The 14,760-nt window shown below is 39.3% G+C and overlaps 1 protein-coding gene across 10 annotated transcripts in view; it reads left to right on the top strand.

The window, feature by feature from the left end:
* Positions 1-13,666, top strand: part of AGAP1 (ArfGAP with GTPase domain, ankyrin repeat and PH domain 1) — a 528,918-nt gene extending 515,252 nt beyond the window's left edge. For 9 of the 10 annotated variants that reach the window (XR_013537918.1, XM_072977375.2, XM_072977373.2 and 6 more), the window contains 2 exons: positions 1,409-1,664; positions 2,203-13,666. Coding sequence is in view for 8 of the 10 variants with exons in the window: in XM_072977375.2 (XP_072833476.1) it covers positions 1,409-1,664; positions 2,203-2,406 (460 nt within the window). In the remaining 2 variants the exon portion in view is untranslated. Of the gene's footprint in view, positions 1-1,408; positions 1,665-2,202 lie in introns of those variants that run through there. The other variant, XM_078378836.1, reaches the window with a different exon arrangement.
* Positions 13,667-14,760: the final 1,094 nt, after the last annotated feature.

Genomic DNA, 14,760 nt, shown 5'->3' with positions numbered 1-14,760 from the left:
AAGACTTCTGTTCTGCTTTTATTGTCACTGAAACAGACTAACACAGCTATGTCCTGAAAATTGGCACAATTTTATGGGAAGTGTTTGTGTAAGGTGGTAAATGACTCTGCTGTACTGGCTATTAAATGCAGTAATGGGAATGTCTGCTGGTTTCTACTGAGCGGCAAAGCCAGTATCCATGTGACGGACAGGTCAATAACCCCTCCTGTCCAATACAGTGGAACCTTGATATATCAACCAATGGTTGAACAGAAGAGGCGGAACTAAGGAAATATAAGAGGAATGGAAGGCAGTTAAAGATCAGTTAGAGTTAGGGATATGAGTTAGAGTCAGGGACTTCAGTTAGGGACTTCAGTTAAGGATATTAGTTTGAGAAAAACAGTTTAGGCAGTTAGGACCAGTATTGTGTTAGAGAAGAATAGAGAGATAGAGAACAAGATAAGAAATGAATAAATACCTTGATTATAAATAAGCAAATATAAATGTTATCAAAGCACAGTTTATTGAATAAATAAAATAAGACCATCCATGATTTACTATATATGATTTACTTATAAACACTTAAATAAACATTGTTTTATTGAATAACACTGATTTTAAAGTCATATTTGATAGAGTGAGGAATAAATCCTCTGATGGCAGCGAAAAGGGTTGAAAAGTAAATGTCATACCCAAAAGTGAACCTGGGTTGTGTGGAAAAACAAATAGCGGGACTGGGGGTGTGTGACAATCCCTTTACATGGTTTGGCTTGTGTTGGGGTCTACTGCACACAGTTTGACATTTGCAGAGCTTTCATAAGAAGGTATTCAGTATCTCCTTGAGCAAGTGAAAACTTTGTTATTTGACCCAGATGCTCTCCAGAGTCTTTGTCTGGACAACAAATCTTGCACATATACTTCTGCTCCAGATACCCAGTGTGGTGTAATGGGCAGAGTGATCAACTAGGACTCTGAAGACCAGGGTTTGAATCCCCCACTTAGCCATGCAAAGTCACTGGGAAAGTGGAAGTGATAAAACCACACCTTAAATATCTCACTTATTTTGAAAGCCCTATTTGGGTCACTATAAGTCAGTTCCAACCTAAGAGCATGTAACAATGACATACTTCTGTCCTCTGGCATAAATTTGTGTTGTGTTGTATTTGTACTAGGCATTTTTTTCCTACTCATACGTCCTTCACTGTTGAGGCCTATGCCGTTAATGTAGACCTCTGATCTCCTGATATTTTTGCTTAACACAAAAGAAATATATCCAGTCATTTAAAAAGGGGGATGGGGGGCATTAGAATTGTGCATTTTTAAAGTCTTAACATCCAGAGCAATTCCAAGCCAGGTGTCAGATTGGAAAATTAAAGTACCAGTATAATGATGGGCCTATACTGAATAACATGTATGTTTGCTTTACTAGGGAAGAAAAGGAGCAGTGGATCCGGGCAAAATACGAACAGAAGCTCTTTCTTGCTCCACTACAATGCTTAGAGCTTTCCTTAGGCCAACACCTGCTTAGAGCAACTGCAGAGGAAGATTTGCGAACTGTCATCCTGCTTCTTGCCCATGGGACACGAGAAGAAGTAAATGAAACCTGTGGAGATGGGGATGGGCGTTCAGCTTTACATCTGGCTTGCAGGAAAGGAAATGTAGTATTGGTGCAGCTCTTGATTTGGGTAAGTAACTGCCACATGGGTTTGGGATTTCAGTCTTAGATTGAAACTTTGCTTTGGAAACTTTGCTTAATAAGCCAGGCCATGTCACAGGGTAGCTTATCAGCTTGGTTTAATTAAGAGATTCTATAACTGAATGGAGTTGTACTGCTTTGCACACCTGGCCTGACTCAAACCATGAAGCATATGTCCATAAACCTCAAGAGGTGCAAGAAACCTGTCAATGCTGGCAGCACAAAACAGGTTCAAGAAGTAGAGTGTAAAAGAAATGGTGTGGACCACCTCAGAGCACCTTTGGTCACTGAAATTCTCTCCGCTCCAGCCTAGGGAAGCAGCAGTGAATCCTGTGCTCCATTTCTTCCTGGGCTGCTACAGTATAGTTTTGGTGCCTAACAAAGAGCTCAGCTCTATAAAGCTCCAGGGTATGGAATTTGTGTCACCTGCCTTCCCTTAACCAAATGCTGGGTACTTTTTGACATTTCTGCATGCCACTGGTCAAAGATGATTTCAGAGCCTGAAATGGTATGTGTTCTTTCCACAGTACGGTGTTGATGTTATGGCCCGCGATGCCCATGGAAACAGTGCATTGGCCTATGCCAGACAAGCAACGAGCCAAGAATGCATTGACATCCTCCTGCAGTATGGTTGTCCAGATGAGCGCTTTGTTCTTATGGCAACTCCAAATTTATCCAGGAAGAACACTAATAGGAACAACAGCAGTGCAAGAATGCCTACTATCATTTGAAGAATGTGGTTCTCGTTTTCTGGCAGTACTAACATCTACAGTCTCAGATTATGCATTACCTTGACAGCTGACATCTACACGTCTATAAAATATCCCTTCTCCTTTCCTCTTTCTCCAGGGGGAAAAATTGCCTGGATATTGTAAAGAGACAAGAAGGAGAAAAGAGGACTGCAGAAACCATTTATTTTAATAAAAAGATCTTGAACGATGAAACTGTACAAGGGAGAGGAAGACAAAGAGGTCATAGATTCACTAATGATAGCACATGGCATGGGACCATTTGACTAGGGTTTCTCTAGGCGGGTCTGTTACAAGGATTGCATGAGAGTTACTGGAGGGAGACAACCGGGAGAAGGCGAGAAGAAACGGTTACTTTCCTTAACTGACAGTTAAGCACATTAGTACATTTCACCTCTACCAAACTGAACATTTGGATTTCATTCTCTTTTCCAAAGAGCTTGACGGCATAAATCAGAGGCAAGCACAGAGTTTGTCAGGTTTGAAGCTCCTATGATGGTATGTGTCAAATCAGTTGTAGCTAATCTGTCCAGGGAGAATACTGGCTTCATTACACTTGTATAGTTGAGTTCTTCCAGCGTTACTGCTGTTTAATAGAACATGATTAGTCATCACAGAGAAAAAAGCATATTAGCTGAGGAGGTAGTTACATGGCACGCTTCGGTGATTGCTTGGATGTGATTGCAATATTCTTAGAAGCATCATATTATCTCAGACATGTTCTTTCAAGCCCTTGGAGCCCTCCTTTCTAAATTCACTGTCATAATTTAGTATCTGTTTAATTTTTCAGTCCAAAGAGAGAAAATCAGTTGCTGAGTATTATTTGACTGCAGCCTTCTTGGTGTAAAAACAAGATGGAAAAAATAAATAAGAATAGCTATGAAATGCAAAAAAAGGAATAATGAATACTACTAAGAAAAAAAATACTTCAAATACCTTTATGACAATAACTACGGAAAAAAGCTAGCTTTTTTCAGTCATGACAAATACCTTGTGTCACTTTTATCAAGGTAAAAGTGTAGAATTTTGTTTATTCATTGCCTAAGTTATACAGATTTTGTATTGTGTTTTTAGGTTATATGTATGTAAAAATCAATTAGAATTTTTAAATGTTCATAAATATGCATTGATTTTTTTACAAGGCAAATACTCTTTTGTTAATTTATAAACTGTAATTGATGTGAAATAATGTGCAGATAGTTAGGGTCTAAGGAATCACAAATCATTATGACAGATCTTGAAAACATTCCCAGAAAATAGATTTTTATTCCTTGATAAAGGTTGTATCTATGTTGGCACAGAAAAGGTAAAAAGACATATGGTTTGGAAGAACAGTTTATTGTCTTCCAGAAGCACAAACGTCTTTCATTGTATGTTTCATGAGGCTGTTGTGGAAGGTGACTGGAAACCATAAGCATAGTATGTAAGAATCAGAGTATATTCCCCCTCCCCGGCCAACTTGGCCTGATGCCCTTCTTTAAATGAATTTTGATTCTTGTGCTCCAGAGACATCTCATGGAATGGGCAGATTTCAGGGAGAAGGTTTAGAGTTAATTTCAAAGAACAATTAATATTTGGATATTTTAGTAGCACTGGTGCCCTTCTAGCTTGGGGGTGAGTCTATGATTTTGAATAGCAAGGGAGAAGGCTGTTGCCTAGAGAAGAAACTGAAGAGAAATAGAGATGCATGAAGAATTCTTTTAAATTAACTGACCATGCACAATAAGAAGAGTACACATTTGCCTGCATTCTGTAGGTTGTGGGGTTTTTTTTTGTTTTGTTTTTTTACTATGGAATTGTTTATGTTCCCCTTGGAAAAAATAATTAGACCACATAAAATTGGAATTAAATTTATGTTGACAAGACAGGAATAATGACTCTTGTTATGTTTTTGGCAATTCAGGGAAAATATGTGCCACTTTTCCTACCACTCCACCCAGATGAAATTAGGGAAATGTCAGGAGCTCAGACTGCAGTGGTTTAGTCAGATGCCTTATTTCCTTTGTCTTCTGTTTTCATGTATTTAGCTGCACAATCCCTGCAATGGCAGTTTCACAGCGCGAGAGTACATTAGTGGCTCTGAAGGCTTTCATAGAGACCAGTTTTAATATTGCTTCCTTAATATGTACTACTTAGTTGACACTAACAGTTGGCCCATTAGAAGATATGTTCACCGCAGGCCAACAGAATTTCCACTGTATTTGTGAAAGTACTGTGAAGTACTCCTTTACTAGGCAAAGGTTTCTGCTCTTTGATCCCAGCAGCTGACTAAAATAAATTTCCAGGAAATGCAACTTAAAGGAGAAGACCTTCTGTTGACTTCATCTGGGGTTGTCTTGGAGATGAAATCTGACTAAGTGAGGCAGTAGCTTCTACTACCTTGTCCTGAGCTTCAATAGTTCTCATGAAAGATCGAATGCATCTTCGTTATAGCTACTTAACACTTTATGGACGTTTGTTAGTACCAACCAGTTCAACTACAGTTCACATTTTTCAATGTTTTACCAATGTTCACTCTTTCCCAAGGTCCCCTTTTAATTATTACTATACTTTGAATAATCTCAGTATAAAAAAAATGAAAGCCATTGAAAATAAATTAAGTAAATACCTGCTTGGAATTAAGAATGTCAACATAGATTTCACTTGTCAACTGTATTTTTGTTTGTTGAAAAGAGAATATTCAAGGTGTGGTGATAATTTTAGAGACAGAATGTATAATGTAGAAAATGTGCTAGATTTCACAAGCCCTGAATATCACCCTTTCACTGTAGTTAAAGCTCTGATAGAATTGTGTTTGGACAAGAAAAGTTTTTCTGACCCACAGACAGTGTCTGTGCTTTTTAATATTGTTGTTTGAAGCTCTCTGGACACATATCTCGAGGGGTTGCTGCAGGAACCTGCAGATGTCCGTCCACATCTTAGCATTCTTTGGCAAGCAAAGGGAAGCTCATTATTTGTTCTTGTTGTTTGTATCAGTTTGATGGTAGAGGCATGGGGATCTTCTGTCGGTTATAACATTTTTTTAACATATGTATTTTAATGCTTTCCATAATCACCTTTTGCTTCCTCCTCTTCCCTTAGGTGTCACTATATTAAGATGTTAATGTGTATTCACCATTATTGACCTCTTAGAAGTTTGCTCCAAGTGTCATGTGTGGTTTGCTAAAAAGGTGCTGGTAGGATTTACTGGATTTTACCAGGAGCCAGAAAGAGGGTAGGCAATCTCTGGCCAGTCTAAACCTCATATCTTAATATTTGCTGGCATTTTGCACACTACTGCAAGTATGTTTGTCAGTGAGACTTTGAAACAAACATCACCTTGCATATTATTCCAGCTTCCTTCATCAATTTAAACATACAAAAATCAGTATATTTTATATGTGCCTATTTGAATCCAGTAGTTTGTTCTGCCTATTTTAGGATTAAAGGAAATTGTTTTCAGTATTTATCAGATTCTCCTAACATTTCAGGAACTGAAAAGTTCCTGAATTCCTCACATGTCTGAAAAAGAATATCATTGCAAGTAGAAACAGCAAATCATTGATTCAGTACTGTACTGAGATCCTTCTTGAATTGAGATTGTGAGAAGCACAAGAAAGAAAAATATATGTTTAAGATAATGCAGTAACACCTCAACCATATCACTATTTCTGAATTCATTCAATTTTGTTCCTTTCCTTTTCTTATCTACATTTTCATCTTTTCTGAAATGCAGCCTATTTAATAAAATCATTATGCCCTTCAAGTGCATGCAACAAATTAAGAAGTAATTAAAATATTATCTGTAAGAGATCACAGTAGGAATCATCTGGAGGGCTAAATCTCCTTTCTTGAAAACGAGTCTGTGCTGGGGGTTGTTAATATTTTTTACCCACTTTTATCCATTAAATACTGCTTTCTAATTATTGGATGCTGTTGGGCTTTGGGGCTGCTAACTGTTGAAATAAAAAATGGCAAGGCCTGGGGGGGGGGGTAAATCATAGGAAAACTCTGCTCATCTAACTATTGCACATCCCTGCCACCAAACAATTATTGTCCACGGAATACTAGACTAGCAAAATCTAGACTACTGCTGTGCTATAGGCAGAAAGCAAAAACTGATCTACCTGCAGAGCAAGGAACATGATGAAATGAGCTGTGCAACAGATGACTAATGAAGTATTCTGCATGCTTTGTATGTTATTGTTGTTTAGTCACACCAGGACCTCCTGTCTTCCACTGCCTCCTGGAGTTTGGTTTGTATAATCATGAAATTAAGCATCTAGAAAATACATACCCATTTTACAGATTGAAATTAAACATAAGAAAGCATGTATACAATTCATCCATTGTCAAGGGCTGCCCAATGAATCCATGGTAGAGAACACTAAAAACTAGCATGCGAAAAGTATGTATTCTTATTCTCTTAATATGGTATTGTTGTACACACTTTCTTGCTGTTTCCCATGTAGCTATGCACACACACACACACACACAGAGAGAGAGAGAGAGAGAGAGAGAGAGAGAGAGAGAGAAACCTTGACCTGGCTGCTCCTGATGAATATTGCTATGGTATTCTCGAAGGCTTTATTGCTATGGTCTTGAGCTGTTGTCATGTCTCTTCTTCACCCCTGGTAAGAAGAAGAATTGAGCCAGCAGACACTGGACTAGAGAGGGAACAGAAGTTCTTGAGGCAGGAAATACTGAGCAGACCTGGAAATAGACTCACCACTATCCTGAGAGCTACAGTTTGAACTACAGCTGCCTCTCTTGGCACATACAGTGACCACACCATTGCCATTTTCACTACTAGAGATTCCATAGCAGCATTAACTGGGTATTAACTGCAGCCAGAAGCCAGAGCAAGTCTGGGCAAGGCAGACAAGCATTTATTTGCCTTTGGTTAGGATAATGGTCACCACCAAGCACTATGCCCCATCTCCCCTTTAGAGCTCCACAGAGATACATATATTCCTTTCCTTGTTCCTGAATGTTGATAGTATACAGCATAAACCAGTTTTTAAGACTAAAGTGAGCAAGAAAACTTACTTTACCATCTTCTGCCTGGCAGTCTGGAGTCCAGCAAACCACACCCCTTGACTGGACAAACTCAAGAAAATCTGCCATCCAACTCTACCCCTATAGCATGAATTTTTTATTTAGTTTTGTGTGCCTTTCAGAAATTGCTGAGAAATTAAAGGAGATCTTTGTTCTAACCTGAACTGCATGGCAAAATAAGGAACATTGATGCTTGGCAATCTGATGTTAATTTAGTAAGTCCATATTTATAGAATTCTTTATGTGGGTTATGATAATCACATAGTATATTATTTATGGACTCCATTCTGTATGTTATATGCAGTCATAGATACATTCACTTTTAAACATAATAATGAGCTTAATATAGCAAGGGAAATAAGGTCTTCAGCATCTGTCACTTTTCTAGCAAGTTTGTTTTTGTATGTTTTTAAATGATTAAGAAGAGGAAGCACAGGTATCACAAATGTCAAGCAGAGTTTGCTAGTGAGATTTGTAACTGTATATATGTTTTAATTACCTTAGCTGCACATCTTGGCAATGCACAGGTAAAAGACCAAAACATTGACCATTAGCTTGTTGCTGTTGCTGTATTTTTTGCCAATTTCTTTGACCGATATATTTTCCTCCTTCCAATTCCTTCTTTCAGAAGAAAAAGAGTGGAGGAGGTATCTGTCTTTTTTCCCTAATACTTCAACTTTTCTAGTACATTTTGGATTGTACTAACATTTGGTTTATACGATTTACAGTAAGGTTTGTCATTTAGAAATGGTTTGGATGCTTAAAATTCTGTTTTTAAACAATGGACCTTACTTTGCTGGATTGCAAAGTGAAAGCTTTTTAATAAGTAACAACTCTGTGGGCAGTGTTAAAGTGTCCACTTTATGTTCCACTATAAGAAGACGCTGAACTGCTTGCTTTTGAAGGAGCAACTTTTTGACCTGGAAAATATATGTTAGTCTGCATTTTTAGTAGTTCAGATATTTTTTAGTGTTGCTCCCCTAAGAATGTTAGGTTCTTCAAATGCAATCAGAATAAAGATCCTGGAGGAGATTTTTCACAAAGACTTGTAGCTGGCTAGGCATCTAATTCCTGTACACTGACAATAAGTACCTACTCTTCTGTCTCTTTCATCAGATTGCACCAGTGGGGACATGAATTCTGCTGACTTCAGTGCTCTGTGTTCTAGTTGCAGGCAGATATTTTTAAAAATAGGATGTTTATGTAATTTGTGAAGAGAATTAGTTCATATAACTTTTGTTTCTCACAGCACCTGCATATTACAATAATAATCTTGTATTTATAGAAGTTTGACAGTGTGAACCAACTCTCATTCAGATGCCTATCTCTTATAAAACTTAGAATCCTGTACTGCAAGAAAGCAGTGCAGATCAAATGCTAATTGCTTTTTCACAGAAGCTTTGTTAAATGCCTTCATTTTAGCAAAGTATTTACAATGTTGTTACTACAGCTCCCTCAGCTGGTAATTTTTCAAGACTCTGCCTGTCTTACCCAGAGAACCCTCTTTTATTATCACACGACATTGCTACTCCACATGCCTCCCTCCAGAAAACATGGTGTTACCATAGGTACCTCTGCATAGAATCATAGAATAATGGAGTTGGAGGGGGCCATCAAGTCCAACCCGCTGCTCAGTGGCCTTGAACTAGAGGTACACATGAAGTAGAAGGAGCTGATCCTCTAGGAATCAATGCTAGCATTATTGCAGTGTCTGCAGCAGTTCACTGGGCTGGAAGGGGACTGAGCAATATTCTGAGCAGGAAAATAATCCAACTCGCCTTTGGTCTACTCAAAGGGCCCTGTTCTGAATGTACAGAAAGTGAGGGGTGTATTTGATAAAGATTTTATTGCATGCTGGCAGACACATATCACCTCTTTTCCAAGCCCCCCATGACCATATTTTAGAAATTTGTAAGCCAGAGTTTTGTAATATCAGTGCAAATCAAACCATAATCAGCTTTTTATTCCATATATAATAATATAATTTCAGATTGAGCACTCCTTTGGGCCTTACTTTCCCCTTAAATGTTTCGGGAAAGGGTAGCGGGCTTAGCAAAAGACATACTGTCCAAAGGATACGAGACAGATATTTCTGAACGTGGCTCAGTCACCCACGTATTTTACAGGCCCAAATCTGATATGGCACACTTGTTTCTGACTCTTTGAGAAATATTAAAATATGGATGTCAGGGAAAGTGCACTCTTCCTTCCATAGTCATATCTTAAAAATGCAAAGTAGTGAAAATTAATGTCTCAAGCAGCCTAAAGACTTTAAAACTAGCCATGCCTAAAAAGAAAAAAATCAGTTTAACTGAAGAAAAACTACTTTTCCCCCCGAGAGGTGTACAGAATAGTGAGTCTTGTTAATCATGCTTCAGAAACCAGTTTGGATAAGTTACTATTCAGTGGGATAACTACAGAGACTTATGTATATGGATGAACACATCTGGTGAATCAGTCTCTGGACCAAGGACATTTGTGGTGCTGTAATCCAGACCGCTTGTTCTTGTCTTTGCACAGATGCTACAAATATCCTTATATAATTCTGTAGCAGAAGTCAGCTTTCCATAGGTAGATGTCCATGCATACGGTAATGAATATCTCAATGCCTAATCTATATGCACAAATCTCATGAATTGAGTATATAATGTAAATAGTTCCACAAAGATATGGCTGTTGCATGGTAAAGTAAGAAGGATATAGACATTATTGTATACGACTGTCTGGTGAATACAAGGAAATTCTGCTAAAGAATAGGGCAGTCATATCCAAACTAAGCCCTATTCAGCACCTGGCCCCACCACTCTTCACAGTGACAGCTCCAGCTATAAAGAGAAGAACAGTCCTGTGCAAGACTTTGTACAAGAGCAAGAATCCCACTTTTCTAGGAGCCTTGCTACACATGAGCAGCAACCTGTCCTCTGTGGTTCCTGTCCTCTGTGGTTCCAGTTCTGTAACCACAACAGGTGTGACAACAGTAGGTGCAGAGCTTGACACTCCTCTTCCAGTGTGTTCACAGTTCTGGATTGAGTAATGCCTTGAACAGATGGAAGGGGACCTGGGAGAGGAGGGGAGGATGCCTTGGTGTGTTATTGTTGTTTTTTTAAAAAATATATTTTTCTGGTGATTCTGCCGTAGGGGACTCCAAACATTAATTGTGAAAAAGGAGCACTTAACTATTTCTCTCTGGACCATCTTCCCAATCAAAATGCTCCCCTTTGCTCTTCTCACTGAAGGGGAATGTTTTTTCCGTCTATTTATCAACACGGGAAAATACCTGTATTTTTAGCAGCCAACTAATTAGCACTACAAAAGGATAAACACAGCCTTCCCAGTGCCAGTGCTCAAAATTTGGACACACACAAAAATTCAAAAACATGAGATGTTCGTTGTATTTTACATTACATTGGCTTTGGCCTAAAGAGGACAAGGTAGTTTAAACATCACAGAAAATCCTTGAAAAAGTATGAGTGCATGACTTCCCTCTTTAATATATATGTGTATATATTATTATTATTATTATTATTATTATTATTATTATTATTATTATTATTATTATTATTATTATTATTAAAAGCCTCTCATAAACATGTCACAACTGCAATTATGCCATCTACGTGTGTGGCACAGCCAGCCGTGTGATCACTGTGATTTAATGTATGTTGAATCAATGCATGGCACTTTTGTCTAAGAAGGTGGACAGAACAGGGAATGCCAGATGAGCAGTGAAATTGCCAGCTAGGGGTTGTTAGTTGCTTTTCAGTGTAGAGTGGAACACCTGCGTTAGCATTGCAACGTTCAGCTAGGTATTTAATTTTAAGTCGAAGAATGACAAGCTGCTTTTCTGCAGTTAGGTATTTTAAGTTAATTACATTTCAGGGTTTACTGCCACTTGTATAGCATTTGTATATAGGGATTGCTGAGCAGGGAGTTAAACATTTTAAAATGGTGGCTGGGATAACAGTTTCCTAAAATTTCTCCTACCTCTTCCTTCATGTGTTCTTGTGTCTTCAGTTGTTCAAATACACTTTATATTTGTGGGGGTTAAATGTATTGGACTGATGTTATTCTCTAAAGCACTCAGTAATTGAAATATTTTTTTGTGTTGTTTTTTGAGTCACATGTGTGCCGTTTGGTCCGTTTAATACTGAAGGGGTGGGGGCAGGGGGTCCCAGTGAAAAACTCAGTTTGACTTAAGTTGCCAGTTCCATATTTTCAAGCAGGATTTGTTGGCAAGCCCATGTGGGAAGGCATGCTTTGCATCTGGTTGTTTCCCCCAGAAACAGGTTACTGGTGGAACAAGCTGCCTTCCCTCTGGAGGGTATAGGCCAGCGATGGTGAACCTATGGCACGCATGCCACAGTTGGCATGCAGAACCCTTTCTGTGGGCACACGAGCCATAAATCGCCGGATTGCTACTCCCCTCTTCCCCACAGCCAAACCTGTGGAAGTGGCTGCAGCTGCGGTGCTGGTGCTTTGACAGGCGGCGGGCTAGGATCCGGAGCAGCTGGTGCTGGCGGCGGATCCAGAGTGGGGTCTCGGGGCACCTCTGGGCCCGGGATTCCCCCTTCTGCCGCCACTTCCAGTTCCACCACCGTCACTTCCGGCCCGCCGCCCTCTGGGTTTTGTTTTTGTTTTGTTTTTTCAGTTTGGGCACTCAGGCCCAAAAAGGTTTGCTGCCACTGGTATAGGCATAGAAACCCAGGACATGACTCCGATGCCTGAATAGACTAATATTTTTTTAAAAAGAAAGAAAAAGAAACTTCTGAAGCAGCCAGTTCTGTTTGTGAATGACTTGTTTTCGATTTTTACCAAGCACCTATTCAGATATGTTGGTCCTGTTTGTGTTGTGCCCTATCCTCTTATGCTTGAACCCTTCAGATTCTTCCTCTGAGCTTCAGGGCCAAAATTATATGCTCAGGCAAACACAAGTGGAATTAATAGCAACTTCTGTCACTACACAGGACACCAGCCCTACTGCAGTTTTAACATGGCACCAATCCACACTTTAAAAACCACAGTAGGGTTTCCATCACTGGCTGGCCAGTGCTGGGAGGCATCCTGGCTACTGTCAGTGCTGGGGTTGGGGGAGCAAAGTCCTTTACTGCTCAACGTATGGTGAAAATGCAGCCGCTGGAGCTGCCCCCCCCCCTCCCCAAGCAAGAACATCACCAGCTGGCCAGTGTTTGGGAGGCTTTACAGCTACCTCAGCACTGGTCAAGTGATAATGTTCTTACCTGGGAGGACAGCTCCAGAGGCCTTGTCTACTCTGTGTGTCAAGCAGGCAAGCTGCTGCCCTCATCCTGGCACTGTCAGTAACCAAGAAACCTCTCAGAACTGGCAGGCCAAGTAGCTGCTCCATGTCCTGCTTTAATGTGGAATACTTGCCTTGAAGCAAGACATGTGTTTCCAGCTGTTTCACACCTGTTTGCAGATAACCCCTAATAAAAAGTTTAATGTGGGTTATCAGCAGACATGTCGTTCTCAGCCTGGTGCTGCAGGAGAACCAGACAGTGGCAACCTGCTCCCACCTGTCCAAGCACCTTGATCCTTGGCTGATGAGGGTACAGCTGTTATTTGGTTAATTGGAAGCTGAATACTGTATATGTTCCTCTGAAATTAGGAGCTGGGTATGATATACTAGCATGGTTGCAAAGAAGAGAACATTGCATGGTAGTAGTTTAGATTAAATATTGCATCAAAAGTTATTCAATCCTGTTCTCCCAAACCATTTACATTTCTTTTTCCATAATCAGTTATATAATTCTTGTTGGCATGGGAGGAAGGGAGCAGCTGAAATTTAATGGATTAAGGCAACAAATATGTAGCCAATAGTTGTCTTTTATTTTTCTGTACATAATGTATAAATGATGACACAGTGTGGAAATTTATAAAACAATTTTTGAGTTTTTTATTATTACCTCATTCGGTAAATTTGTTTTACAATGACTCAATGAAACTTTATTTATATTGTTTGTATTGTAATTAAAAATACTGAGATGTTTCACAATGTTTATTGATTTATATGATCTTGTTTGACTAAAAATGTTCATTTGTATTAGTTTCCATCTTGTTCTCTCCACCCTGATTTTTGTGTGTGCGTCAGCTGTACAGTATTCTAAGTTTTAAGTACATTGTAAAGTAATGCAGAGAGAGAGAGACTGCTATACTGGATAGGACTCTTTCTAATAAAGATGAGAAACTAGCTTATTTCCCCTGTAATTCTTCTCCCTTTTGTATCTTGCCAAAGGGGAACCAAGGAAAGTATTTCCCCCCAGTAATGTAAGATTCTGCCTAAAGGCATGGAATCCCTCCATAATCCTAGCTTTTCCAAACCGTATATATGCACATGGAACTGGCCTCCTTTGACTGATAACCTTGCTTCTTGTAGCCCAGTCATGCCTGCCTGCCTGCCCTTCTTCATTTTACCGAGCAGTGCTAGCAAAGATGCATTTCATATACATTTATGACAGCCAAAGGTCTAAACTTTTTCAGATGCCATTTATGTTGAAATATCTGGTAAATGCCAAAGAACACATATATGTTGCAATATCCTGCATATGTTCTGTATATACAGTCACGTTGGCACCCTTACAATTCTGACAGAAAATGCAACCCTTCTCTCAGAAAATTGTTGCAGTTGCAAATGTTTTGGTATTCACATGTCCATTTCTTTGGTTTGTGTTGGAACAACACAAAAAGAGAAGAAAAGTCAAATCTGACACATTCCCACACAGAAACCCAAAAATCCACTGGCCAAAATTATTGGCATCCTTAACTTAATATTTGGTAGCACCCCCTTTGGAAAAAAGAACTGAAATAAATCACTTCCTGTAACCATGAATGAGTTTCTTACACCTCTTTACTGGAATTTTGGGCCACTCTTCTTTTGCAAAGTCCACCATGTTTAACTGTAGGGACTGTGTTCTTTTCTTTGCATGCCTCGTTTCTTTTTCTGTAAACAGTGCCATGATGTCCTTGACCAAAAAGCTCTACTTTTGTCTCCTCTGTCTAAAGTCCATTCTCCCAGAAGGATTGTGGTTTTATCACGTAAGTTTTGGCATACTCGAGTCTTGCCTTTTTTTATGCCTTTGTGTCAGCAGTGGTGTCCTCCTGGGTTTCCTTCTATAGCGTCCATTTTCATTCAGATGGCGACAAATAGTGCAAGCTGACACTGTTGTACCCTATGTCTGCAAATCAGCTTGAATATATTTGTAAATTAATCTGGGTTCCATATCCACCATTCAAACAAGCCTTAGATGTAATTTTTCAGTAATTTTGCTCTTTCATCCATGTCCA

Source organism: Pogona vitticeps, chromosome 1 (assembly GCF_051106095.1).
Source record: "Pogona vitticeps strain Pit_001003342236 chromosome 1, PviZW2.1, whole genome shotgun sequence".
Taxonomy (NCBI): Eukaryota; Metazoa; Chordata; class Lepidosauria; order Squamata; family Agamidae; genus Pogona; species Pogona vitticeps.
Note: the sequence above shows the minus strand (reverse complement) of the source record. Positions and strands in the feature narration are given on the sequence as shown.